At 43.0% G+C, this 27,082-nt stretch overlaps 1 protein-coding gene across 6 annotated transcripts in view; it reads left to right on the top strand.

The window, feature by feature from the left end:
• nlgn1 (neuroligin 1) overlaps nt 1-27,082 on the top strand; it is a 553,113-nt gene that overhangs the window by 133,430 nt on the left and 392,601 nt on the right. For 4 of the 6 annotated variants that reach the window (XR_013285243.1, XM_077533451.1, XM_077533446.1 and 1 more), the window contains one exon: nt 26,000-26,059. The exons of the other annotated variants lie outside the window; for them this stretch is intronic. Coding sequence is in view for 3 of the 4 variants with exons in the window: in XM_077533451.1 (XP_077389577.1) it covers nt 26,000-26,059 (60 nt within the window). In the remaining variant the exon portion in view is untranslated. The remainder of the gene's footprint in view (nt 1-25,999; nt 26,060-27,082) is intronic. 6 annotated transcript variants of the gene reach the window in all.

The following is a 27,082-nucleotide window of genomic DNA, read 5'->3' as shown; positions in this document are numbered from 1 at the left end:
ACCATGGTGTTGTCCCAGGTGTTGAGATGGTACAGCCCAAGTTTGAAGTCAATCGGGTTAACCGTGTAGGAGAAGTGGGCAAAAGAATGACCTCTGTAAATGTACAAAATGGGCTAAAATTGGACATTTAAATACTCATACCTCTCTTCCTGTCTATTTTAGGGTACACATATCAAAGAGGTTTTTGTTCATCTGGATGTGCTACAGGTGCCACACAATTTTCGTAGCCATAGGACAATCGTAGCGGGACAGGGATCCGTTTAACCTATGTAGGTGGCGCTATGGAGCCATTTTTCTGTTATCACGTATGGCGACTTTAAAATATCAAATTTTTCGCCAGGCCTGACGTGTGTGTAAAGTTTGGTGAGTTTTCGTTCAAGTTTAGTGGCTCAAAAATGTGATTGTTTGTGGAAAAGAATAATAACAAAGAAAAAGAATAATAAGAATTCTTTGAAAAACAATAGGGCCTCGCAGCGGCACCGCCGCCGCCGCTGCTCGGGCCCTAATAAGAAGAATTCCTACAAAAACAATAGGGCCTCGCAGCGGCACCGCCGCTGCTTGGGCCCTAATAATAAGAAGAATTCCTTCAAAAACAATAGGGCCTCGCAGCGGCACCGCCGCTGCCGCTGCTCGGGCCCTAATAATAATAATAAGAATTCCTTCAAAAACAATAGGGCCTCGCAGCGGCACCGCCACTGCCGCTGCTCGGGCCCTAATGACTTAGTTATCACACTGAGAATGAGTTTACAATTTTTGTAAAAATACCGTAAGTGGGGTATTTTTTTTTCATGCCTCAAGGGCTAGCTAGGTGGCGCTGCATATATAACTGAATGTTGTCATAGAGATAGCTTCAGGCCTTGACTATGAACATACATGTCAAGTCTGGGATCTTTTGGAGCATGTACCGGGGAGTTATTAAGCATATCCTTTTTCAGTGTGAAACACAAATTTTGATGCCCCGCCCTCATCATATAGTATTTCGAAAAGTCAAAATTTTTTCCCCCTGTCGTTGGCTCAGGTCTTGACATGGTCCAGGTCAAGTCTGAAGTCAGTCGGATGAAACGTGTAGGAGAAGTGGGCAAAAGTATGCCCCCTGTAAATGTGCTAAAATCGTAAAAAAATGGGACATTCAAAAATTCGTAGTTCACTTCCTGTTCATTTTAGCACATGGGTCCAAGAGACTTTTTTGTAAGTCTTGGGCTCCCTCATACACCTAAAAATTTCCAAAGATCTTGCTTAAACATACAACCGGTGCTGCTTTGTTAAAAATTTCTAGGGGGCGCTATTGAGTCATTTTTGTAAAAATAGCACAATCCACGATAAAATATTGCTCATTTTGCCAGGCCAGATGTGTGCGCCAAGTTTCATGAGTTTCTGTGCATGTTTAGACCCTCAAAACCGGCGTTGTTTTCTTGACGAACAGCGCTTAGCCACGCCCACAGTGATTCACGAAAACTCAAAAACTTCGTGTTGTGACATCATGAAGGCCGAAACCCTCTTCTGAACAAATATGAGGTAGGTCCAGTTAACATGTTTGGAGAAAAACGTTGAAGAAAATTCGTAAGAAAATAAAATTGCCACTAGGTGGCGCTATAAGTAAGATGAAATATAAGTTCGTAGATGTCTTAAGGGCTGGACTGTCATCAAATGTGTGAAATTTTGAGAAGATAGGATCATCTGGGTCAAGTTAAAGCAACTTTTATTGTCACGAAAAATATTCAGATTTTTTTCGGCACCGTAATGGCCACGCCCTTTGGCGAAAAGTTACAATATATGGTGTGGGACATGATCAACATATTAAGGCTTTTCTGACCAATTTTCAACTGGATCCCTTCAACGAGCTCGGCACAGTAGCTAAAAACGTAAAGTATGGCATTTATTGTCACCACTAGGTGGCGCTAAATGTATAACTGAATTTCATTATATAGATGTTTTCAGGCCGTGACTATTAAGTTGCATGAGAAGTTTTTTGGAGCTTGTCCATGGGAGTTATTTAGCATTTTGTCTTTCTGGACAAATGAAATTTTAAAGGCAATTTTTGATGCCCCGCCCCCGTCATATAGTATTTCAAAAAGTCAAGATTTTTTGCCCAGTTGTTGTCTCGGGTCTTGAGATGATACCTGGCAAGTTTGAAGTCAACTGGATGAAAAATGTTTTGCAGAGGGGGAAAAAGCATGACCACAGTGAATGCGCCAAAATGGGCCAGAATTGGACATTAAAAAATTCATAGCTCACTTCCTGTACATTTTAGGTAATGGCTTCCACTGACCTTTTTGTGCGTCTCGGGGTGCTACACGTGCCTGCCAATTTTCGTAGCTCTAGGTCAAAGGGGCCGGGATTGGTTTTTATTTTTCTACGCTAGGGGGCGCTATAGAGTTGCGTTGTTATGACAACAACATAATATCAAATTTTTCGCCGGGCCCGAAGAGATTGCAAAGTTTGGTGAGTTTTCGTGAAATGTTTAGGTCCTCAAAAATGCAATCATTTGCGGAGAATAAAGAAGAAGAAGAAGAAGAAGAAGAAGAAGAAGAAGAAGAAGAAGAAGAAGAAGAAGAAGCGGAATAATAATAATAATTCTTACAAAAACAAGAGGGACCTCGCAGCGGTCGCTGCTCGGACCCTAACTAGCAGAACATAAGACATTAACAGCAATACAATCACAACAAACTAGGGCTGTGCAATTAATTTAAATTCAATTACGATTTTGATTATTACCCTCCACGATTACAAAATTGGCATAATCGTACAAAAAACGATTATTACTACTAGGGCTGAAACGAGTTCCCGTCATTTCCGCCTTGAATACATGTTGAGATAGTCGTAGTCAAGCTAACGGTAGTATGCATGCTAGTACTCGGGGATAACGCTGTGAGAATCACAATTTCAAAATAAACCTTACTTTACCAAGTTGTATATGTAGATTAATGCATTGTAGCACACAAGTTGTTTCAGGAAGCGTGTCATCGCGGTATAAGGACTGACGATGTGCTCAGAGTTTATGAACAACGGCAATATAAATACCCCAATCTTTGATTCCGGTTCCGGTTAGCGATGTGTGGGCCGTGTCTCAATACTTGTGCATCCGACTTTGTGCCCCTCAGTTGCGCATTCCCTTCGACGGGTGCGAGTGTGTAGTGTGTCTGTCAGTTGTCAGAGAGCTGAGATGCCCTGGGGGCACAGGGGTGGGGGATGTGAGTGTTGGAATGCGGACCACATCGCAACCCGGAACCGAATCAAAGCTGATGTGCAAAAACACGGAAGTCGGAGGTCCCGCCTCTTCCGTGGCATATACCCAATATACCTTATTTATGGCAAATGCTGAATTTATCATGCCTGCACACTACTTGGAGGACTAAGGGGGTGGTGGGGAAACTCGGCTTGCCCTGTTGCCGGACCCGGAAGTCTTGCTCTGTTTAACAGTAACTAGATATGCCTATTGCTGATACGTCGGGCCACCTGCCATCTTACGCGTGTCTGGCCAGCGGCAATAAATTCATTCAAGCTCTTGTTCATTTAGCGGTTTTGACGCGGATTGTTTTGTTAGAAACATAAGACATGTAGCGATATTAATTTTCTCCCTTTTCAGTCGAAAGAGACCACAAAGAAAACCCCAAGAAGCATCTTAGTTAGTAGTGGTGATTCAGAGTCCGTCAGCAATAAGTGTCCGTGTGGAACCGAAATATTCGTTTCGGGCGTCCCGGCAACGTCCAGGTGCAGCAAATATGTTTTTTTTTTATTATTAAAATAGCTTTGATGCATGCATTTTTGCACTTTTTCTGGTTGACCAAACTGACTTGGTCGACTTTTATTCCCAGCCCTAGTTTTGAATAATCATGATTTCAATTATTACCAAAATGATCGTGATTATTATTTTTTCCATAATCGAGCAGCCCGACAACAAACCATAATTTTTTCGTTCCTACATACACTTTGATGTTTGAAGCAGTTAGATAAAAGAGGAGAGAATCAGTCTCCTTTCAGCAGTTGATCAGAGAGTGATCATAGGGTTGCCAACAGTCCCTTGAAATACGAAATTAGAACTATAAGTACGTGTTCCGTATTGAGTTGTCAAGGGATGCACTTTGTCCCGTAATACTGCGAGAGTCAATAATAGTCCGTAAAATGTCAATGGAATAATGAACAAAAGTGCTCTTTATGTGACAACTTATGGTAAAGTTCCAAGGACCTCCTGCTCTGTGACCGCTGACAGCTGACAGCACATTCATTTAGTATGACGATACAGAATCCTCTCATCTTATTGGTCGACGTAATGTTGTTTGCGTAAGCAATGGCGGGGAGGCATTTTACGATCATTTTTACGTGCCAGATGCAGACTGTACGCCCACGGCAACCTCTGAAAATATATTAAAAAAAAACAAAACGATCCCATCAAAATTGTAAATTGACAAGTACATTAAAATAGATAATATGTAAAAGTAATCATTTATAAATAGATAAATACACCGACTTACACTGATTACATGTTAAAACAGGTATGTATAATGTTTTCTGTACATGCAGTTGATATGACACTATAAATATAAAAAAGTATTTTCTAATTTAGGCAATTGATATACGACACGATATATATATATATATATATATATATATATATATATATATATATATATATATATATATGTACAGTTAAAAGAACTTTTTTTTCTCCCTAATTTAGAGGTGATTGCTGCAGAGGTAGCCCATGTCTATCACAATGTAAGCATGGTTTAAACCAGGGGTAGGGAACCCTTGTCCTCGAGAGCCACTGTCCTGCCTGTCTTCCATGTTTCCCTCCACCAATACAGCTGATTTGATGAACTGGTTCGTTATCAGGCTTCTACAGAGCTTGCTGATGATGATAATGATGATAACGCGTCAGCTGTGTTGGATGGAGACATGTAAAACAGGCGGCTCTCGAAGACCAGGGTTCCATACCCCTGGTTTAAGCTATAATTCAGCTGTCTGTGCTCTAAAGGTTGACTGAGCATTACATTGAATGACAATGATAAAATAGAAATGGGAAAATAATCACATAATGTGACAGTGGGCTTAACTTGTTACAGGATTAATTTTCTACTCATTATTTGTGTTTTATATTAATGTATACATTTTAAGTTAAGAAGGAAAGGTTTTTGTTTGAAAGATATTTATTTTGATAAGTTAATTTCATTTGTTTATATTTATGTAAATTTCAAGATAACTTTTCCACGTGTTAATATCATTCAAAAATATGCTTCCTATTCAAATCAATCACACCAAAAAAATAAAAATCAAAAAATCACACAAGGTTGAAGGTAATCAGGTCGGCCGTCCTAATTGATGAGTTGTCCCTTATTTATTTTTCAAGGAGTTGGTAACCCTACGTGATCACGACATCCATAACGTCACACAGATTTGCTACAAGCTAAGTTTGCTACAAGCCTAGGCAGTGGTGAAAATGGCTATAATTTTTTTCCGGAACTCCCTGACATAAAGGTCGCCACGCAAACATTTTTTATTATTATTATTTTTTAATTTATACTTTTTTTTGGGGGGGGGGGGCAAACCACCGAAATGTAAAGAAAACGGCTTGACACAATTATACCTATAACACACAATAAAAAACAGCAGGTCTTTCACATGCATTAAACATGCATTTGTGCTTTATATAAAAGTGCTTGCTAAAACAAACCGGTTGCAGTAGCAAAGTAGTGACAAGTCTTCATTCACAAATCCATCAAGGTCGTCATCTTCTGTATCGCAACTCAACTCAACTTTATTTATAAAGCACTTTAAATAAGCATCGCTATATACAAAATGCTGGACATGAAACATGAAACATGGAACATCATACAGTGGAGAGTAAGATAGGTAAAATAAGAGCAAAACAAAACATTGTAAGTAAGTATACAAGTGAATATAATTTACATCAACAGATTAGACTAGAAGTAGGTAAGTATTTGAATTGAACAATTTCCCCTTCAAACATGCCAGGTTCCTGCTCGTCATTATCAGAGTCAGTTTCGTTGCCGTGCGGCTGTTCAGCAATGATGCCGGCTTTCGCGAGCCCAGGCATCCACAACCCAATACCCCTAGCAAAAAGTATGGAATCACAGTCTTGGATGAGCACTGTGACGTTTTATTCTGTAAATTAAACTCAGATAAAAAGCATCAAACAGTCATAAGGTCATTCCAAAGTACAACATCTTGGCTTTCAGAAACACAAAAAGAAATTAAGAAAAAACATTGTGCTGGTCAGTAATTGTTACTTTTATAGAGAAAGAGCAGGGAAATAAATATGGAATCACTCCATTCTGAGGAAAAAAATATGGAATCATGAAAAACAGACAAGGAAAAAACAATCAAAACACATCACTAGTATTTAGTTACACCATCTCTGGCTTTTATGACAGCTTGCAGGCTCTGAGGCATGGACTTGATGATTGAAAAACAGGGTTAGGGTTAGGGAAATCACTGTGGGCCATAAGCTAAAATGAACAGGAAGTGAGCTACGAATTTTTCAATGTCTCATTTTTCTCAATTTTTGCACATTTACAGGGGGTATACTTTTGCCCACTTCTCCTACACGTTTCATCTGATTTGCTTCAAACTTGACCTAGACCATGTCAAGACCTGAGCCAACAACAGGGAAAAAAAATCTTGACTTTTCGAAATACTAAATGATGAGGGCGGGGCATCAAATTTTGTGTTTCGCAATAAAAAAGGATATTGTTAATCACTCCCCGGTACATGCTCCAAAAAAAAATCCCAAATTTGACATGTATGTTTATAGTCAACAGTGTTGCCACAGTTACCTTGAAAAAGTAACTTAGTTACTTTACTGATTACTTGGTTTTAAAAGTAACTAAATTGCGTTACTGATTACTTGATTTTAAAAGTAACTAAGTTAGATTAAAAGTTACTTTTTTAGTTACTTTCAGCAGCTGCCGATAACACCATCTCAACATAAAAATAATGCAGTAGAAACGGAGTTCCAAATACTTTATTGAAAGTGCATTTTTAACATGAAAATAAAGGTTTTTTTTTATGAAAAACAAAATAGGCAGTCTCTCTTGACTTCTTGTAACGTAAATACTTTTTATAAAACAAAAAATAAAAATCTATCCAGGTTGAAAATGAAAATCCCCTAAATTCCTCTATTGTTTGTTTTTTCCGCTATTCCAGTGTGTACACATGTATCAGTTTAAATATTTATTAGTAGTTATTGACAGTTATAATTGTTTTTTGGTTTGTTTGTTTTTTCTCTTCAAAATAAGGATCAGGAAAACAAAAGGTTGATAATTTAATGTTAAATAGAAATATTTAACCTTTAGACAGACACCAACACAATTAAACAGAATATTTGCACATTGTGAAGTATTTCAGAAACATAAATTTAAGACATGAAATAAACCTACCGTCCAGCCAAAAGAAATATGAAGCCACCTTATGGAACAATAAATCTATCAAACACATTTTAACCACTTAATATATGCAAAAATATTTCCAAAAGTTCATTTCCCTTTTTAATCAACAATTTTTGTATTTAACAATTGTTTTTTCTTTTGTCATCAATTTCATTTTTGGTTAATGTATGACATCTTTTTTTGTTTTTTTAATCTGAGACACGATGATGACCACAGAATCACTACTGTTTATATTTTGTTTTTTGGGCTGTCGTAATCGCGGGCACGTCTCAGTTCTCCTATCTGCTGCTCATGCTAGTTGTAGACATTGACAGGGAGCCACAAACTGAGAAATGAGATACTTGCAGTGTGCTTTTAGCTTAGCTGGTGTGTTGGGTGTGGGACATACCTGTGTCGTTTGAATCCATGCATTGGATCGTCACGGGAGTTATTCATTTTGGCTCGCGCGCAGTACCAACGCCGGCCCGGGACATACAAGTGCACCGAGAGGACTCGATAGCCATGGGAAATACCGAGATGTACGGCACCGGCTTCTGCTAACTGTCTCCATTTGTATGTTGTCACTCGTTGCGCGCGCGCGCTGTGTCGCGAGCACGGAAACACGGAAGTAGCTTGAATGGTGATGCTACTGAAATGTAAACAAAACAAGTAGAGCACGGCGCAGAACTCTTGCTATTGTTATGAAAACCATAAAGCCTCACTCGCAACCGATACGGTCGTTTAGCTCCCCTTGACGAACGATGGTTCGGTTGAATCGTTTTTTTGTTCCACCCTTACTGAAAACGTAACTTGTCTGACGTCACTCCCCCTGGCGAGAGGGCGGAGACGACCTCATCCCATAATGCTTCACGGACCAGTTGAGGATGGAAATAAATTATTTTTTTTACCACTTTTATGGTCCATAATGCACACTTTTTTTGTTGTGTTGTGTGCCTGTTGGTTAATAAAACTAGTAGTAAAAGTATCATCACTTTTGTTTTGAATGTGCAAACCATTCATGACCAGACCATGGCTGAATTCAGTGTGGTGATCAATGACTTCTGCCTCATCTGCGTAGTTAGCAGTAGTTGTTTGTGACTGTTACAACAGTGAGATAGTTTGCCTTCTTCATGAAAATGTGGAGTAACGCATTGATTCTCTGGACAGTAACTTTAATCAGACTACTTTGTAGAATAAAGTAACGCGTTAGACTATTAGTTACTTTAGAAAGCAACTTTTTTGAGTAACGCGTTACTAAGTAACGCGTTACCGGCAACACTGATAGTCAATGCATGAAGGTATCTCTATGACAACATTCAGTTAGAAATATAGCCACCTAGCCCTTGAGGCATAAAAAAAATACCCCATATAGGGTATTTTGTACAAAATTTGTAAACTCATTCTAAGTGTGATAACTAAGTCATTTATGAATATTCTTTTATAATATTCTAAGTGGTCCTAATGGACCGTAGCCTTCAACCTGAAGGAAATGATTGAAAGAGACCATGTGCAGGGTCAGAGGGGTCAGCTATGATCCGACCTGCACGCCTCACAGTCCTGGAGGTGTACAAGTCTTGAAGTGATGGGAGGTTGCAGCCAATCACCACCTCAGCAGAGCGAACAACACGCTGCAGCCGGTGTCTGTTCTGAGCAGTGGCCCCAGCGTACCACACAGTGATAGAGGAAGTGAGGATGGACTCAATTATGGCAGTATAAAATTGAAGTATCGTCTTAGCTGGCATCTTCAGTTTGCATATATACTTTTACAAAAAAATACCAATCAAGGAAACTGATAAATACGTAAAATACGCCGATTTTTGGTATCTCTATGACAACATTCAGTTAGAAATACAGCGCCACCTCGCCCTTGAGGGAAAAAAATAAAAAATAAAATACCCCACTTACGGTATTTTGTACAAAATTTGTAAACTCATTCTAAGTGTGAAAAAGTCATTTATGAATATTCTTTTACTTTCCACCACTCAAAATGTTCACTGGCATCAGACCTATCCAAACATATGTACTGTTTATTTTTGTTTTATTATTTTTCTATTTATTTTTGATAACCTCTATGGACCAAAAAAAAAAACAATATTTTGCAACGAGTACAACAAACGATGATGTGTATATGTACTTTTACAAATAATACCAATCAGGGCAACTCATTGCCTAAAAAATAAAAAAGGACGCTGATTTTTGCAGATCATAACAGTCACCAAAACCCATTGAGCTTCACACACTCATCACAACTGGCAAAAACTTTCCACACGTAAAGATTTATTTTGCCATTTTCCAAGAAATTCTGCTTCCAATGTGCCAGTACCCCAACGTGCAAGTACCCCAACGTGGCCCGGGCTGCAAGGGCCCTATATAGCTGCTCGCAGCTCTAGTTAGTTACTATTAGGGCCCAAGCAGCTACCACTGCGAGGTCCAAATTGTTTTTCGTTCGGATTCTTCTTCTTCTTCTTCTTCTTCTTCTTCTTCTTCTACTTCTTCTTCTTCTTTATTCTCCGCAAACGATCGTATTTTTGAGGACCTAAATATTGCCGAAAACTCACCAAACTTTGCACGTTCTTCGGGCCTGGCGAAAAATTTGATATTATTCAGTTGTCATAACAACGTGACTCTATAGCGCCCCCTAGCATAGAAAAATAAAAATAATCAGGAAGTGGGATATGAATTTTTCAATGTTCCATTTTTGTCCATTTTTGCACATTTACAGGGGGCATATTTTTGCCCACTTCTCCGACAAGTTTCATCTAATTTGCTTCAAATTTTACCTGGACCATGGCAAGACCTTAGCCAACAACAGGGGAAAAAACAGAGTCCGCATCACTGCAGACGCTGTACCGATCCGCCTGTCGACCTTCCGCTCCAACCTGCCCTCACTCGTGAACAAGACCCCAAGATACTTGAACTCCTCCACTTGGGGCAAGATCTCATCCCCGACCCGGAGAGGACACGCCACCCTTTTTTCCAACCGAGGACCATGGTCTCGGATTTGGAGGTACTGATCTTCATCCCAAGATCCCGGCTTGATGAAGCCAACAGCACCACATCATCTGCAAAAAGCAGAGATGCGATGCTGAGGCCACCAAACTGGAACCCCTCAACGCCTCGGCTGCGCCGAGAAATTCTGTCCGTAAAAGTTCTGAACAGAATCGGTGACAAAGGGCAACCTTGGCGGAGTCCAACCCTCACTGGAAACGAATCCGACTTACTGCTTGCAATGCGGACCAGACTCTGGCAACGGTCGTACAGGGACCGAATAGCCCGTATCAGGGGGCTCGGTACCCCATACTCCCAAAGCACACCCCACAGGACTCCCCGAGGGACACGGTCGAACGCCTTCTCCAAATCCACAACACACGTTGACTGGTTGAGGGAACTTCCACGCACCCTCGAGGATCCTGCTGAGGGTGTAGAGCTGGTCCACTGTTCCACGGCCAGGACGAAAACCACACTGCTCCTCCTGAATCCGAGATTTGACCTCCCGGCGGACCCTCCTCTCCAGCACCCCTGAACCGACCTAACCAGGGAGGCTGAGGAGTGTGATCCCTCTATAGTTGTAACACACCCTCCCCCTTCTTCTAAAGGGGGACCACCATCCCGGGAAACTCCAGAGTGGAAGAGAGTCCAACCACTCTTGAGAGGACTGATACCAGAGCCCAAGCTGTGTGTGGAGGCGAGTCCAACTATGTCTCGTCGGAACTTCTCTGCCTCACACACCAACTCGGGCTCCTTCCCTGCCAGAGAGGACATTCCATGTCCCAAGAGCCTGCTTCTGTAGCCGGGGGTCGGTCCGTCAAAGTCTCCTCCCTTGGCTGCCACCGAGCCTACACTGCACCCGACCCATTTGGCCCCTCCCACCAGTGGTGAGCCCGTGGGAAGGGGGACCCATGTTGCCTCTTTGGGGTGTGCCCGGCCGGGCCCCATGGGCGCAGTCCCGGCCACCAGGCGCTTGCCAACGAGCCCCACCTCCAGGCCTGGCTCCAGAGGGGGGCCCCGGTGACCCGCGTCCGGGCAAGGGAAACGCAAGACCATTTATATCAATCATCATTGGGGTCTTTGTGCTTAGTCTGGCCCCTCACCTAGGACCTTTTTGCCATGGGTGACCCTGCCAGGGACATAAAAGCCCCAGGCAACATAGCTCTAGGATCATTGGGACACGCAAACCCCTCCACCACGATAAGGTGCCGGCTCACGGAGGGGTGCAAAACATCTATATGATAAAATTCGGTTATACATATAGTGCCACCTAGTGGGCCAATAAATGTCATGCTTTACGTTTTTAGCTTCTGTGCCGAGCTCGTTTAAGTGATCCAGTTCAGAATTTATTTGGTTGGTTGAAATTGGTTGAAAATTATACAAATTATGGACAATAATAGCAATACCGTGAATGAAGGATATGCTTAATAACTCCCCGGTACATGCTCTAAAAAATCCTAAACTTGACATGGATATTTATAGTCAAGGCCTGAAGGTATCTCTATGACAACATTCAGTTATAAATGCAGCGTCACCGAGCCCTTGAGGCATAAAATAAAAAAAAAAAAACCCACATACGGTATTTTGTACACATTTTGTAAACTCATTGTAAGGGTGATAACTAAGTCATTGATAAATATTCTTTTACTTTCCACCACTCAAAATGTTCACTGGCATCAGACCAATCCAAACATATGTACTTTTTTTATTTTGTTTTATTTATTTTTGATATCCTCTATGGACAATAAAAGCAACATTGTGCAATGAGTACGAGCGATGATGTGTATATATACTTTTACAAAAAATACCAATCAGGGCAACTCATTGCCGAAAAATAAAAAAAAGGACACTGATTTTTGCAGATCTTAACATTCACCAAAACCCATTGCGCTTGACACACTCATCACACTTGGCAAAAAAAATAAATAAATAAATAAAAATCCACATCCAAAGGTGTATTTTTTTCAAAGAAATTTGGCTATCAATATGCCAGTAGCACAACGTGCAAGTATCCCAACGTGTCCCGGGCTACAAGGGCCCTTTATAGCTGCTCGCAGCTCTAATTCTTCTTTACTCTAAACATGGACGAAAACTCACCAAATTTTGCACACTCTTCGGGCCCGGCAAAAAAATCTGATATTATGATGTTGTCTGAACAACGCGACTCTCGAACCCCTTAGCATAGAAAAATAAAAAGAAAAAAATGAAAAAAAAAAAATATCCCTAGAGCTACGAAAATGGGCATGCACGTGTAGCACCCCGGGAGACACAAAAAAGTTTAATGGGACCATATAGCTAAAATGTACAGGAAGTGGGCTATGAATTTTTGAATGTCCAATTTTGGGCCATTTTTGCACATCACTGTTGTCATGCTTCTTCTACCTTTGCAAAGACTTGCAATCATCCGATTGACTTCAAACCTGGCATGTATCATCTCAAGACCTGAGACAACAACTGGGCAAAACATCTTAAACATTTTTCTCCAGCCACATTAACTGGACCTACCTCATATTTGCTCAGATGAGGGTTTCGGCCTTCATGATGTCACAACACAAAGTTTGAGAGTTTTCACGAATCGTTGTGGCCGTTACTCAATAGCGACTCCTGGAAATTTTTAACGAAGCAGCCCCGGTTGTAAGTTTAAGCAAGATCTACAAAGATTTTTAGGTGTATGAGGGAGCCCAAGACCTACAAAAATGTCTCTTGGACCCATATGCTAAAATGAACAGGAAGTAAGCTACGAATTTTTCTATGTCCCATTTTTACATGGGCCATACTTTTGCCCACTTCTCCGACACGTTTCATCTAATTTGCCTCAAACTTGACCTGGACCATGTCAATACCTGAGCCAAGGACAGGGGAAAAAATCTTGACTTTTCGAAGTGCTATATGATGAGGGTTGGGCATCAAATTTTGTGTTTCATATTTCCTTCCCAATCAAAAAGGACATGCTTACGTGCTCCAAAAAAATCCTAAATTTGGCATGTATGTTTATATCCAAGGCCTAAAGGTATCTCTATGACAACATTCAGTTGAGGCAAAAAAAAAAAGTAAATGAATAAAAATACCCCACATACGGTATTTTGTACAAAATTTGTAAGCTCATTGTAAGTGTGAAAATGAAGTCATTTATGAATATTCTTTTACTTTCCACCACTCAAAATGTTCACTGGCCTCAGACCTATCCAAACATATGTACTTTTTGTTTTATTTATTTTTGATAGCCTCTATGGTCAATAAAAGCAATATTATGCAATGAGTACAACGACCGATGATTTTTACATATACTTTTACAAAAAATACCAATCAGGGCAACTCATTGCCTAAAAATAAAAAGGGATGCTGTTTTTTGAGGGTCTTAACATTCACCAAAACTCACTGAGCTTTACACACTAATCACACCTGGCAAAAAAAATCCATATATATAAGGGTTTATTATGCAATTTTCAAAGAAATTCTCCTTCCAATGTGCCAGTTCCCCAACGTGCAAGTACCCAAAAGCGGCCCGGGCTGTCAGGGCAGCTCTAGTGCGAGGCCCTATTGTTTCTGAAGGAATTCTTTTATTATTAGGGCCCGACAGCAACCGCTAAAATGCTAAAATGAACAGGAAGTGAGCTACGAATTTTTGAATGATGCAAAGTTATCAAAAGCTTTTCATTTTGTCGCACGTCGTTGCCGTAGGGATGCATTGCTTGCCAAGAAAAATTGTGCTTTTTTGAGAGTCGAGAGAGGCGAAAACTCAAAACTTTTCACACAGACCTGTCATGAACATGAATATTTAGAGATTTCTTGTGCAATTTGTAATAAATGGCTGAATGGCTCCTATATGATTCAGCTGATTCAGCAGATTTGTGAATATACCCCAACGTGCCAGTACCCCGACATGCAATACCCCAACGTGGCCCGGGTTGCGAGGGATCTTTATAGCTGCTCACAGCTCTAGTTATTCTTCTTCTCTACAAACGATCACATTTTTTAGGCACTAAACGTGAACCAAAACTCACCAAATTCTACATACACATCTGGGCTGGCGAAAAATTTGATATTTTAAAGTCGCCATACAAGAGGACAAAAAAATGGGCCTGTACCGCTCCCCACATAGGTTTATTGGATCCCTGTCCCGCTACGATTGTTCTACAGTTACGAACATTGGGTGGCACCTGTAGCACATCCAGACGAACAAAAAAAAAACTTTTATACCTGTACCCTAAAATGAACAGGAAGTAAGGTATGAGTATTTGGAATGTCCAATTTTGGCCCATTTTTGCACATTTACAGGGGGGGGCATACTTTTGCCCCTTTCTCCTACACGGTTAACCCGATTGACTTCAAACTTGTGCCGTACCATCTTATAAAAGGAAAAAAAGAAAAAAAAAAGGGTAAAAAATCTAAAGTTTTTGACGTACTATATGACGGGGTGGGGCATCAAATTTGGAGTTTCAAAATTACTACTTAAAGTATTCCGGGTGGTGGGAACGTAGATCGACCGGTAAATCGAGAGATTTGCCTTTTGGCTCAGGTCTTTCTTCACCACGACGGACTGATACAGAGTCCGCATCACTGCAGATGCAACACCGATCTGGCTGTCGATCCCTCGCTCCATCCTACACTCACTCGTGAACAAGACCCCAAGATACTTGAACTCCTCCACTTGGGGCAGGATCTCATCCCCGACCCGAAGAGGACACGCCACCCTTTTCCGACTGAGGACCATGGTTTCAGATTTGGAGGGGCTGATCCTCATCCCAGCCGCTTCACACTCGGCTGTGAACCGCTCCAGTGAAAGTTGGAGATCCCGGCTTGATGAAACCAACAGTACCACATCATCTGCAAAGAGGAGAGAAGCAATGCTGAGGCCACCAAACCAGACCCCATCAACGCCTCGGCTGCGCCTAGAAATTCTGTCCATAAAAATTCTGAACAGAATCGGTGACAACGGGCAACCTTGGCGGAGTCCAATCCTCACCGGAAACAAATACGACTTACTGCCGGCAATGCGGACCAAACTCTGGCAACGGTCATACAGGGACCGAATAGCCCGTATCAGGGGGCTCGGTACCCCATACTCCCAAAGCACACCCTACAGGACTCCCCGAGGGACACGGTCGAACACCTTCTCCAAATCCACAAAACACGTGGACTGGTTGAGTGAACTCCCACGCACCCTCGAGTATCCTGCTGAGGGTGTAGAGCTGGTCCACTGTTCCACGGCCAGGACAAAAATCACACTGCTCCTCCTGAATCCGAGATTTGACTTCCCGACGGACTCTCCTCTCCAGCACCCCTGAATAGACCTTACCAGGGAGGCTGAGGAGTGTGATCCCTCTGCCACTTCTTAAAAAGGAGGACCACCACCCCGGTCTGCCAATCCAGAGGCACTGTCCCCGATGTCCGTGCGATGTTGTAGAGGCGTGTCAACCACAACAGCCCCACAACATCCCGAGTCTTTAGGAACTCCGGGCAGATCTCATCCACCCCCCGGGGCCCTGCCACCGAGGAGCTTTCCAACCACCTCAGTGACTTCGACCCGAGAGATAGGAGAGCCCACCTCAGAGTCCCCAGACTCTGCTTCCTCAAAGGAAGACATGTCGGTGGAATTGAGGAGGTCTTCGAAGTATTCCCCCCCACCGATTCACGGCGTCCCGAGTCGAGGTCAGCAGCACCCCATCACCACAGTGTTAATGGTGAACTGCTTTCCTCTCCTGAGACGCCGGATGGTGGACCAGAATTTCCTCGAAGCCGTCCGGAAGTCGTTTTCCATGGCCTCACCGAACTCCTCCCATGTCCGAGTTTTTGCCTCAGCAACCGCCGAAGCCGCGTTCCGCTTGGCCAGCCGGTACCCGTCAGCTGCCTCCGGAGTCCCACAGGCCAAAAAGGTCCGATAGGACTCCTTCTTCAGCTTGACGGCATCCCTTACCGCTGGTGTCCACCAGCGGGTTCGAGGATTGCTCCGGAGACAGGCACAGACCACCTTACGGCCACAGCTCCAATCGACCGCCTCAACAATGGAGGCGCGGAACATGGCCCATTCGGACTCAATGTCCCTCGCCTCCTCCGGGAAAGGGAGAAGTTCTGCCGGAGGTGGGCGTTGAAACTTTTTCTGACAGGGGATTCCGCCAGACGTTCCCAGCAGACCCTCACAATACGTTTGGGTCTGCCAGTCGGACTGGCATCTTCCCCCATCATCGGAGCCAACATACCACCAGTTGGTGATCAGTTGACAGCTCCGCCCCTCTCTTCACCCGAGTGTCCAAAACATGCGGCCGCAAATCCGATGACACGACGATAAAGTCAATCATCGAACTGCGGCCTAGGGTGTCCTGGTGCCAAGTGCACATATGGACACCCTTATGATTGAACATGGTGTTTGTTATGGACACTCCGTGACGAGCACTGAAGTCCAATAAAAGAACACCGCTTGGGTTCCGATCACGGGAGCCGTTCCTCCCAATCACGCCCCTCCAGGTCTCACTGTCATTTCCCACGTGAGCGTTGAAGTCCGCCAGCAGAATGAGGGAGTCCCCAGGGGCAGCACTCTACAGCACACCCTCCAAGGACTCCAAAAAGGGTGGGTACTCTGAACTGCTGTTTGGTGCATATGCACAAACAACAGTCAGGACACGTCCCTCCCACCCGAAGGCGGAGGGATGCTACCCTCTCGTCTACCGGGGAGAACCCCAACGTACAGGCGCCGAGCCGGGGGGCAATAAGTATGCCCACACCTGCTCTGCGCCTCTCACCGTGGGCAACTCCAGGGTGGAAGCGAGTCCAACCCCTCTCGAGAAGACTGGTACCAGAGCACAAGCTGGGTGTGGAGGCAAGTCCAACTATGTCTAGTCGGAACTTCTCGTCCTCAAACACCAGCTCGGGCTTCTTCCCTACCAGAGAGGTGACATTCCATGTCCCGAAAGCCAGCTTCTGTAGCCGGGGATCGGTCCGCCATGTTGTCTCTTCGGGCTGTGCCCGGCCGGGCCCCATGGGTGCTGGCTCGGCCACCAGGCGCTCGCCAATGAGCCCCACCTCCAGGCCTGGCTCCAGAGAGGGGCCCCGGTGACCCGCCCCCGGGCGAGGGAAAACGTAATCCATTTATAGTCATCGTCATAAGGCGTCTTTTGAGCCGTGCTTCGTCTGGCCCCTCACCTTGGACCTGTTTGCCATGGGTGACCCTGGCAATGCCATAAAGCCCCAGACAACATAGCTCCTAGGATCATTGGGACACGCAAACCCCTCCACCACGATAAGGTGCCGGCTCACGGAGGGGCATTTTGATTTTATTTTGGTCATTATGCACCATTTCTGGCCTTTTCATGAAACTTTGCACACAAAAGGCATGGCAAAAACATTTACAATTTAGATGGTTCTTGTCCTATGAAAAAGTACCTCAACATGCCAGTAGCGCGACGTGCAAGTACCCCAACGTGGTCCAGTTTGCGAGGCTGCTCATAGCTCTAGTTAGGGCCTGAGCAATAAAAAATGAACAGGAAGTGAGGTATGAGTATTTGAATGTCCAACTTTGGACCATTTTTGCACATTTACAGGGGTCATACTTTTACCCCATTCTCCTACACGGTTTACCAATTGACTTCAAACTTGTGCTGTACCATCTCAACACCTGGGACATCGGGGTAAAAAAATCTAAAGTTTTTGACGTACTATATGATGGGGTTGGGGCATCAAATTTTGAGTTTCAAAACTAATACTTAACGAAGCATTCCCAGTTGAACGTTTAACAAAGAGCTACGAAGATTTGAACACATATGTAACGGCACACGACCTGCAAAAATGTCTGTTGGTGCCATATGCTAAACCTAATAGGAAGTCTGCCAGGGGCGGGGCATCAAATTTTGAGTCTCAAAATTCTTACTTCATGAAGCATTCCCAGTTGTACGTTTCACCTAGAGTTACCAAAATTTGAAGACATATGTAACAGCCCTCAGGGTACAAAAAATTTTTTTTGAGCCATAACCAGGCTGTCACGCCACAGTTTATTTGTGTCACTCCCGCGTCTGGCTGCTACTCAGTACGGCAAGTGACATGGACACAGCAAAAGGCAATCGCGGATATCAAACACAACTCACAATACATAATAGACCCTCGGGTTAGTGGCACAGCCTTTGGTAAAGGTTTGTAACATCCACAGAAATTCAAGAAACTGGCTGCTCCCCCCACTCGCAAACGCTCTGTGGAGAGGGCAAGCAACGATCAGGAAAAAGTGGTTGCTTCCTTCTCTGAGTCTTTGAGAAGACAGTTGATTAATTTTATTTTGAAAGACGTACCGACAGCATTTCTCGAAGGACTGTTTTGTTCGTGAAAATCTGTTCAGAGCTGAATTTGCAACTTGGTGTGTCACACCTGCAAATGTACCATTTTATTTTGATTGAGAGTTCCTTCCTATCCTTTCAATTACAGATGTGCCATATCATACCTTCTACCATTTTACTGGTGTATTTTTAGTGCCTAAAGTAGGAGCTACATTTGTCGTGTGGAGGTTACAAGAGGTCAAATATGATTAAGCAGATGGTGGTTGCGTATTGTTTTGCCAAGATACAATCCGCGGTGGTTATTTTGCCGTAACTGGCAACTCGCCACCTAGGTGACGTGACTTTGTGATTAATTTCAACATTTAGCATCTACAAAAGGCATGTGTGGTAACCTAAGCAGACAAATGAAAGCAGACAAATTGGAAGTTTGCTGCTGCAAGAGAATGAGCGAAACAGCATGTGTGAGTGGTGAATAGCGTACAATGTCACGGGCCGCAGTTAATACCTGTTTGAGCTCATTGATGGCCTGAGTAAATGGCTTAGAGGGGTGAGGAAGGCCCAGTGTAAGATGTGACTGCAATGCTGTTTTCATGTCCACGGATGCCTGTTCAGCCTCCAGTGTCCACGTGAGATAGATAGCATGAGGGTGTGAGTGCAGAATCATATGATTGCGCAAAGTGGTTGTTCAATTTAGAATAATTTGGAACAAAACAGCAGCAATACAAACACATGCCCAAAAAGACATATAGGGGAATTGGTACATTGGGGTACTATCACATAGAGGAACCCTGGTACCCAACCCTGGTCCTAGAGTACACCTATCCAGCCTGTTTTCCTTGACTACGTTTACATGCAGTCAATATTCAGGTTAAGGTCAGAATTCCAGTTTCTGAAACAATCAAGATAATTTATCCCGTTTACATGCGTGGAGTTGCTCTAATTTACATGGTCATTTTGCGCTTGATTGGAATATCCCGTTCGACCGCGATGCAGGTACAACATGTATTATGTAAATAATGTCATTTCCACTTTTAACTTACTACGTTTAAAAAAAGATATTATATTTATGTAACTCACCACGCTAAATAAAGTTGTTGGTTTCCTCGCTCCAGAACTGTGGTGCTTTACTGTGTAACAACTATGGCCTATGGCCCAGTTCACCCTCTAAATTTTTTTTTTTTGGTTTGCTTCTTCTAAAACAAACTCTCTGCAGTTGCATAAACATTCCACAGCTCAGACAGGATCTTAGCTTGGTTAGCTCTGCAGGTGGTCACTCAACCACTAACAAAGTTCTTTTGAAGCCGCTGACCAGGTGACAAAGGAATTTATGCGTCTGCCGAAGGAGTTTATTCAAGCCCAACTTCCCGGGGCCCGAGAAAACGCCTTCAATGAATTAGAATATACAAACGACTGATCAAAGGAATGTTTATGACCTTTCTTATCAACCAGGGGGGATTCTCTGGTGTCGCCCCTCCAGGGGCCACTCCTGGAACATCTAGATGGAGCAATAGCACCGTCAAGTGGTGAAACTTTGAACTATCCTTAGTGACAATTCACACAAGTAACCGCATTTTACACATTTATACCATGATAATTCTTGACAGATAACTGAACTACGAATGATTCATGTTATGTCTTTGTGTGTATGAACGTCCTATTTAATTTGTACTCCATAAGGAATGAAAGGTAATCAATATCTTTCAGTTCAGTCAGATTAGGCTCAGGAACGACCTCACAAATTAGTGTATGATGCATTAATTACGATGTGTGCTAAACGGGTTGTTGGGGAAAACTGATTTGCCAGACTGACCAAATTTAATGGCAAATTATTAATCCCTTTAATAATTTTCTTTTTTTTTTAAAGTCTGCGTGAGCGAACAGAAGGGTTTGCCACCACCTACTGAAGCCCCACCCATAGACTTTAAAAAGACGAGGGGACCGCCCTTCTCGCTCTCTTCGCCCGATCTCTCTTCCCGATCGCTTCCGCTCCACGCTTCTTCTACTGACCATCCTAAGGCCTGTTGCCTGCAAGTGGCCCAGCTTGCCCACTGACTCTCAAGAAACTTGTCCAGCACGTGGCCCCCTTTTTGTTCCTGGCAGCAACCATTGCCACGAGAGCAGACACTCGCTCCACGCCACGCCAAAGCAGGTGCAAAGTCAACGCTGACCCCAAAGAGACTCTTTTACTCCCCTTTTCCTTTTTTTTCCTTTTTCTTCACCATCGGTGACTGCCCGCCAGCAACGGCCCCAGGGTACACTTGCAACGTACCGCCTGACTCAATGTTGTGCACCTCAGCCGCACCGCATCTCACCTGCTATTCAGTGGCGCCCCGCCGCTGTGCAAGCGCACCTCCAACGGCGGACCTTCGCCCGTACGCCGGCACGCCGCGAACCGAGCTCCAACACCTGGAGTCGGATAGCTGCCCGGCAGAACCAACTTCGCCGGAAAACATCTCGCCGACCAATCAAGGGACGAGCCGCGCAACTACGTCAGCCCCCGAGCGGCTCCCTTGCTCACCTGTGGAATAGCCCCTTTTTTTTTTTTTTCTTTTTCTTGCCTTTTTGAACGAACATTGACTATTTTTCCTCCTTTTCCAAAGACCTCCAGTTTCTGCTCGTTCTACGCAGTATCCAACTCGTAAGTGCACATTTGATTTCCCCAATTCGGCATACCATTGTGTGCAACTTACATTTGAAACATATCACAGACTAGGGGTGGGACAAAAAACCGATTCGACCGAACCATCGGTCGTCAAGGGGAGCTAAACGGCCGTAACGGTAGCAGACTTGTCAACCGATACAAAATCCGCCGGGAATCCTTAGATACATTGCTTGTAAAGCTGTGGACCGGATATCGCGTTGCTGTGAATCGGTTGCGAGTGAGGCTTTATGGTTTTCATAACAATAGCAAGAGTTCTGCACCGTGCTCTACTTGTTTTGTTTACATTTCAGTAGCATCACTATTCAAGCTACTTCCGTGTTTACAGAGAGCTAGCAAAGTAGACGCTTCATTCCCCGGATGTTGTAAACATAATGCAAAGATGTTACGCACCTTGGGGGGGAGCCTACCGTCAACGCCGTGCTCGCGACACGGCGCGCGCGCGCACAACGAGTGACAACATGCAACAGTGGAGACAGTTAGCAGAAGCCGGTGCCGTACATCTCGGTATTTCCCATGGCTATCGAGTCCTCTCGGTGCACTTGTATGTCCCGGGCCGGCGTTGGTACTGGGCGCGAGCCAAAAAGAATAACCCCCGTGACGATCCAATGCATGGATTCAAACGACACAGGTATGTCCCACAGCCAACACACCAGCTATGCTAAAAGCACACTGCAAGTATCTAATTTCTCAGTTTGTGGCTCCCTGTCAATGTACACAACTAGCATGAGCAGCAGGGAACTGAGACGTGCCCGCAATTACGTCATCAAACTCAAAATGAACGACAGCCCAAAAAACAAAACAAACAGTAGTGATTCCGTGATCATCATCGTGTCTCAGATTAAAAAAACAAAAAAGATGTCATACATTAACCAAAAATGAATGTGATGGCAAAGAAAAACAAAAATTGTTAAAAACAAAAATTGTTAATAAAAAGGGAAATGCACTTTTGGAAATATTTTTGGATATATTAAGTTGTTAAAATGTGTTTGATAGATTTATTGTTCCCTAAGGTGGCTTCATATTTCTTTTGGCTGGACGGTAGGTTTATTTCATGTCTTAAATTTATGTTTCTGAAATACTTCACAATGTGCACATATTCTGTTTAATTGTGTTGGTGTCTTTTTAAAGGTTAAATATTTATGTTTCAAATTGAATTATCAGCCTTTTGTTTTCCTTATCCTGATTTTGAATAAAAAAAACAAAAAACAAAAAAACAATTATAACTGTCAATAACAACTAATAAATATTTAAACTGATACATTTTTCAGTCATATCGCCCAGCCCTTTGTTCCGGTCCATTTAAATAATTGATTCAATGTATAAAAATATAGGCCTAGAAGACATTGTTGTTGTTCTTTTTTTTAACACATTTATAGATACTGTAAAAATTTGTGGTGTTTTAAGATTAATGTTTACAAGTAACAAATGTCACGATAAGTTTTGAATATTGAAATTAATCGTATCGAATCGAAAATTGTATCGTTCCCAAACTTAATCGAACCGTATCGAACCGTTCTGTTCTGAAAGATAATCGTTTTTCAATCGAATCGCAACTTGTGTATCGAGATACATATCGAATCGGCCTCATGTCAGAGATTCCCACCCCTAACACAGACCTGGCAAGTTAAATTTCTCTTTTTCCTGTTTCCTTATTCGTTCGCATTCCTTCCCTATTTTGATTAGCTTTATTTGATTTCTTTTATTCTGACGGTAGGATAGTTAGATAGGCAGTGTTTTGATTCTGTAGTGTAGCAATCGTGAATAAATGCATGTTTTATTAACTCTATTCCGCCTAAGTCATCTGTGTTTCCGGGTGGATTATTATTCTTTTGTTAGTACAACAAACCACTGAATATCGAGTGTGGCGACTTTAGATTATAAATGACTGATGAAGAAAGGATTTTGGAAAAGAAGAAGAAAAGAAGACAAAGAAGAAAATGGAGAGCATGAACACAGCGTAAAACAATGCGCCGTTCAATCGAGGTATTCCAAATGCGAGCAGAATTCAGCAGAATATGAGCAGAATTCGGGTTTTGAAAGGGGTAACCAAGAGTCTTACTCCGGTTTTTAAAAAAAATCATTTGTGGAATCAACTGAAAAACAGAATTAGTTTGTCTCAAACCTAAAACAATTTGAAAGCTTCTGATGAGATCATGCACTTCAATTGTGTGTGCGCGGGTGTGCACGTGCGTGCGTGTCTGTGTGTGTGTGTGTGTGTGTTTTGTTATTAGAATTTTTTATCTAATGTGGAAAGGGTTCTAAAAATATTGTCTATATTATAATATTGCCATATATATATATATATATATATATATATAAATATATATATATATATATATATATATATATAATTATTATTATTATTATATATTATATTATAATATTGCCTTTTTCTTTTTGATTATCAAACCTGGATTTTACAGTGTGCAGTGAAATAGTCCAATGCCTACATTAGATTATAGTGTAGGACTAGATGATAATATCCCTCTACCGCATACCTAAGACTCTGTGGGATAATCATGTGAGTGACGGCACCCTATGGGTTGTCAAGTGGGCACCCTCCTTCCTCAATGTTTCGCTGATAGGCCCACGACATCTCCAGAGGTGATTCCCAGCGTCCCAGGATCACCCCCCGGATGCCGACTCTCACCTGATGGCCAGCTGGTATCCTTCCTCCTTAGCCAGACCCACTGACTCCCTCTTTCTGCTGCTTTGGAGAGGTCCTTGATGGCCTGCCGATGGGCCTTCCCTCGTACTCCCACCTCTCGGAGTAGCCTTGTTGTTGAAGTTGCTACAAAACCTCTGCATCCTACTTCGACGGGGCGGATCTTTACTACCCAGCCACGTTGCTCAGCTTCGGCTGCCAGCTCTGTGTATCTCAGCTTCTTGCGCTCGTAGGCCTCCTCAACTGAACTTTCCCACGGCACCGTCAGCTCGATGATATACACGTGCTTAAGTGAGGTTGACCACAGCACGAGGTCTGGTCTCAAATTGGTCAGCGCAATTTCTGGTGGGAAGCAGAGCTTTTGGTTCAGGTCTGCCAACAATTTCCAATCACGTGCCCTGCTGAGCTGCCCCACTTCTGGTCTTGAGGGCCTGAGGGTAGCTTTACCCTCCCCTTCTCTGATGAATGGTATTGCTGGCCCACAAGCTGTAGGGGGAGGGAGCTTGTTGGTAATTGTTCGCTGATGCTCCAACACTTCTGCAAGACACCGCAACACCTGGTTGTGCCGCCAGGTGTACCGACCTTGAGTGAGACTGGTCGTGCAGCCAACCAGGATGTGCTTCAGTGTAGCAGGAGTTGAGCAGAGGGAGCAATTAGGGACTTCACCATACCACTGGTTGAGGTTTTTGGGAGTTGGCAAGACATCGTAGACAGCTTTGATAGTAAAGCTTATCCTAAATGCCTCTGTCTCCCACAGCTCCTGCCAGGAGATCTTCCTCTTCTCCACTCCCTCCCAGGTCGTCCATTGGCCTTGTCTTGCTTGTGCCACCGCTTTTGCACACCTTACCACCTCCTCTTGCTGGCGCACCTCTTGAACTACCAGCGCTCGTCTCTCGGGTGCGGTGGCCTTGCTCCACAATGGCATGACGACTCCTGCGCCAAGACCGCTCCTCCCCTGCTGCACTCGTCCCACAATGTCCCTATGCTTGAGAGCTGCTTTGGCCTGTTGAGTTGCCTCTGCTGGTGTCCACTTTCTCCCAGTCGCCAAATGAGGGGCAGCCTGGGCCACAAGAGTGTCAGTTGAATCCAGCAGCGTCATCTCTAGTCTCACCTTGGCACACTTGTATTCCTCCACCAAACTGGACAAGGGCAGTTCCAAGACTCCTCTTCCATAGAGCCCTATACTGCTGAGGCATCTGGGAAGCCCAAGCCACTTCCTGGCGTATGAACTAAAGTATCTCTCCAGTTTCTCCACCTTTGAGATGGGGATTTCGTAGAGGGTCAGAGGCCAAATGAGCCGTGGTAGAAGTCCAAACTGCAGACACCAAAGCTTCAACTTCCCAGGGAGTGCAGTTTTGTCAATGATCTCCAGGCCACTGACGACATCCTTCTTAAGCTGATCTATTTGCTCAGTGTCTTTCAGGGAAGCGTCATACCACCGTCCTAAGCTCTTCACAGGCTTCTCAGAAACAGTTGGAATATCCTCATCACCAATCTGGAAGCGTTGGTGTGACAGCTTCCCCTTGACAATTGAGATGCTTCTGGATTTACTTGGCTTGATTTTCATGTGAGCATGCTCGATGTTATGTTTGAGCTTGCTCAGGAGTCGTACAGTGCAGGCCTTGGTTGTGGTGAGGATTGTGAGGTCATGTAATTAAAAAGAAAAAAATAAACATACTCCTAGGCTTTTTTTTTTTTTTGCGGGGCTATTACAATTTATTTTAATCTAATGTGGAAAGGGTTCTGAAAATATTGCTCTTTGTGTCTTTTTTTTATCAGTCAAACCTGGATTTTACAGGGTGCAGTAAAATAGTATAATGCCTCGATGTAATTAAAAATATAAAAAATAATAAATAAATAAATGTAAAAAAAACCATATATGTATATATACATATATATATATATATATATATATATATATATATATATATATATATATATATATGTATATACTTCAAGGGTACAGAAGCATTTAAGTAACAATATTTGTTTTTGATGATCCTGTTTTCCTCCTTCCTTCTCCTTCTTGGTCTTGTAGGTCCCCTTACAAAGAAACTCTCTGATGATTTAAGTGATAGTGACCACGCAGCAGATGAAGGTATTTTCCATTTACTGACAAAATGACAGATTTGCATGAATAAGAAAACCAAACTTCACTTTCTCTTTAAACATTGTATATTATGTGATTTTCCGACAATTCTTGTCTTTTTTTTTTTATGCAACTGACATTTTGTGAGTGTGTGTGTGTGTGCGTGAGGGTGCGTGCGCGTGCGTGCCTGGGTGTGTGTGTTCTTGTGAATACCAAAATACGTCTTTATCAAACAGAATGAGGACATTTTTGAGAAGTGAGGACATTTTGGCCAATCCTCACTTTGCAAGACCTCTTTTTGAAGGTCAAGACTTGGTTTTAGAGTTTAGGTTTAAATTGGGTTATGGTCGGGGTTAGGGTAAGGGTTAGGCACTCATATTTGATGGTTGGGTTTAGGGTAAAGGTCTAGGAAATGCATTATGCCAATGGATGTCCTCACAAAGATATATGTACAAGGGTGTGTGTGTGTGTGTGTGTGTGTGTGTGTGGAAGTAAAATACTGCATATTTTTGGGATGAATGAATTCACTTTTTTCAGGTTTGTTTTGATGTCCTTCATATTGTCTTTTGTGTGTCTGAGATTGTTCTTTCCTTTACCTTTGTTTTTTTATGCATTCAACTTTGTAAATTTAGTCAACATTAGTACAACACCCAACTTGAAACACATTTTGCATGTCACACATTAGTCTGTTTCATTAAAATATCTTTAATATACTAAATTCTGGCTTTCGCGATTTCACACTCAGGGCTCTATTCTTGTGCAATTTTTTGTGCAAAACAATGCGCACTCTATCTGCACATGAATGAAGTTTTCTTGACATCCATCCATCCATCCATTTTCTGAACCGCTTGGTCCTCACTAGCGGGGGGTGCTGGAGCTTATCCCAGCTGGCTATGGGAAGTAGGCAGGGGACACCCTGGACTGGTCGCCAGCCAATCGCAGGGCACAGAGAGACGAACAACCACTCGCACTTTGACATTAATTTAAAAATAAATCCTGTTACAGTAACTGGTACCAGGCCTGCACTGTTAA

The sequence above is a fragment of the Festucalex cinctus genome, chromosome 10, assembly GCF_051991245.1.
Source record: "Festucalex cinctus isolate MCC-2025b chromosome 10, RoL_Fcin_1.0, whole genome shotgun sequence".
Classification (NCBI taxonomy): domain Eukaryota; kingdom Metazoa; phylum Chordata; class Actinopteri; order Syngnathiformes; family Syngnathidae; genus Festucalex; species Festucalex cinctus.
This window is presented reverse-complemented; position numbering and strand designations above follow the sequence as displayed.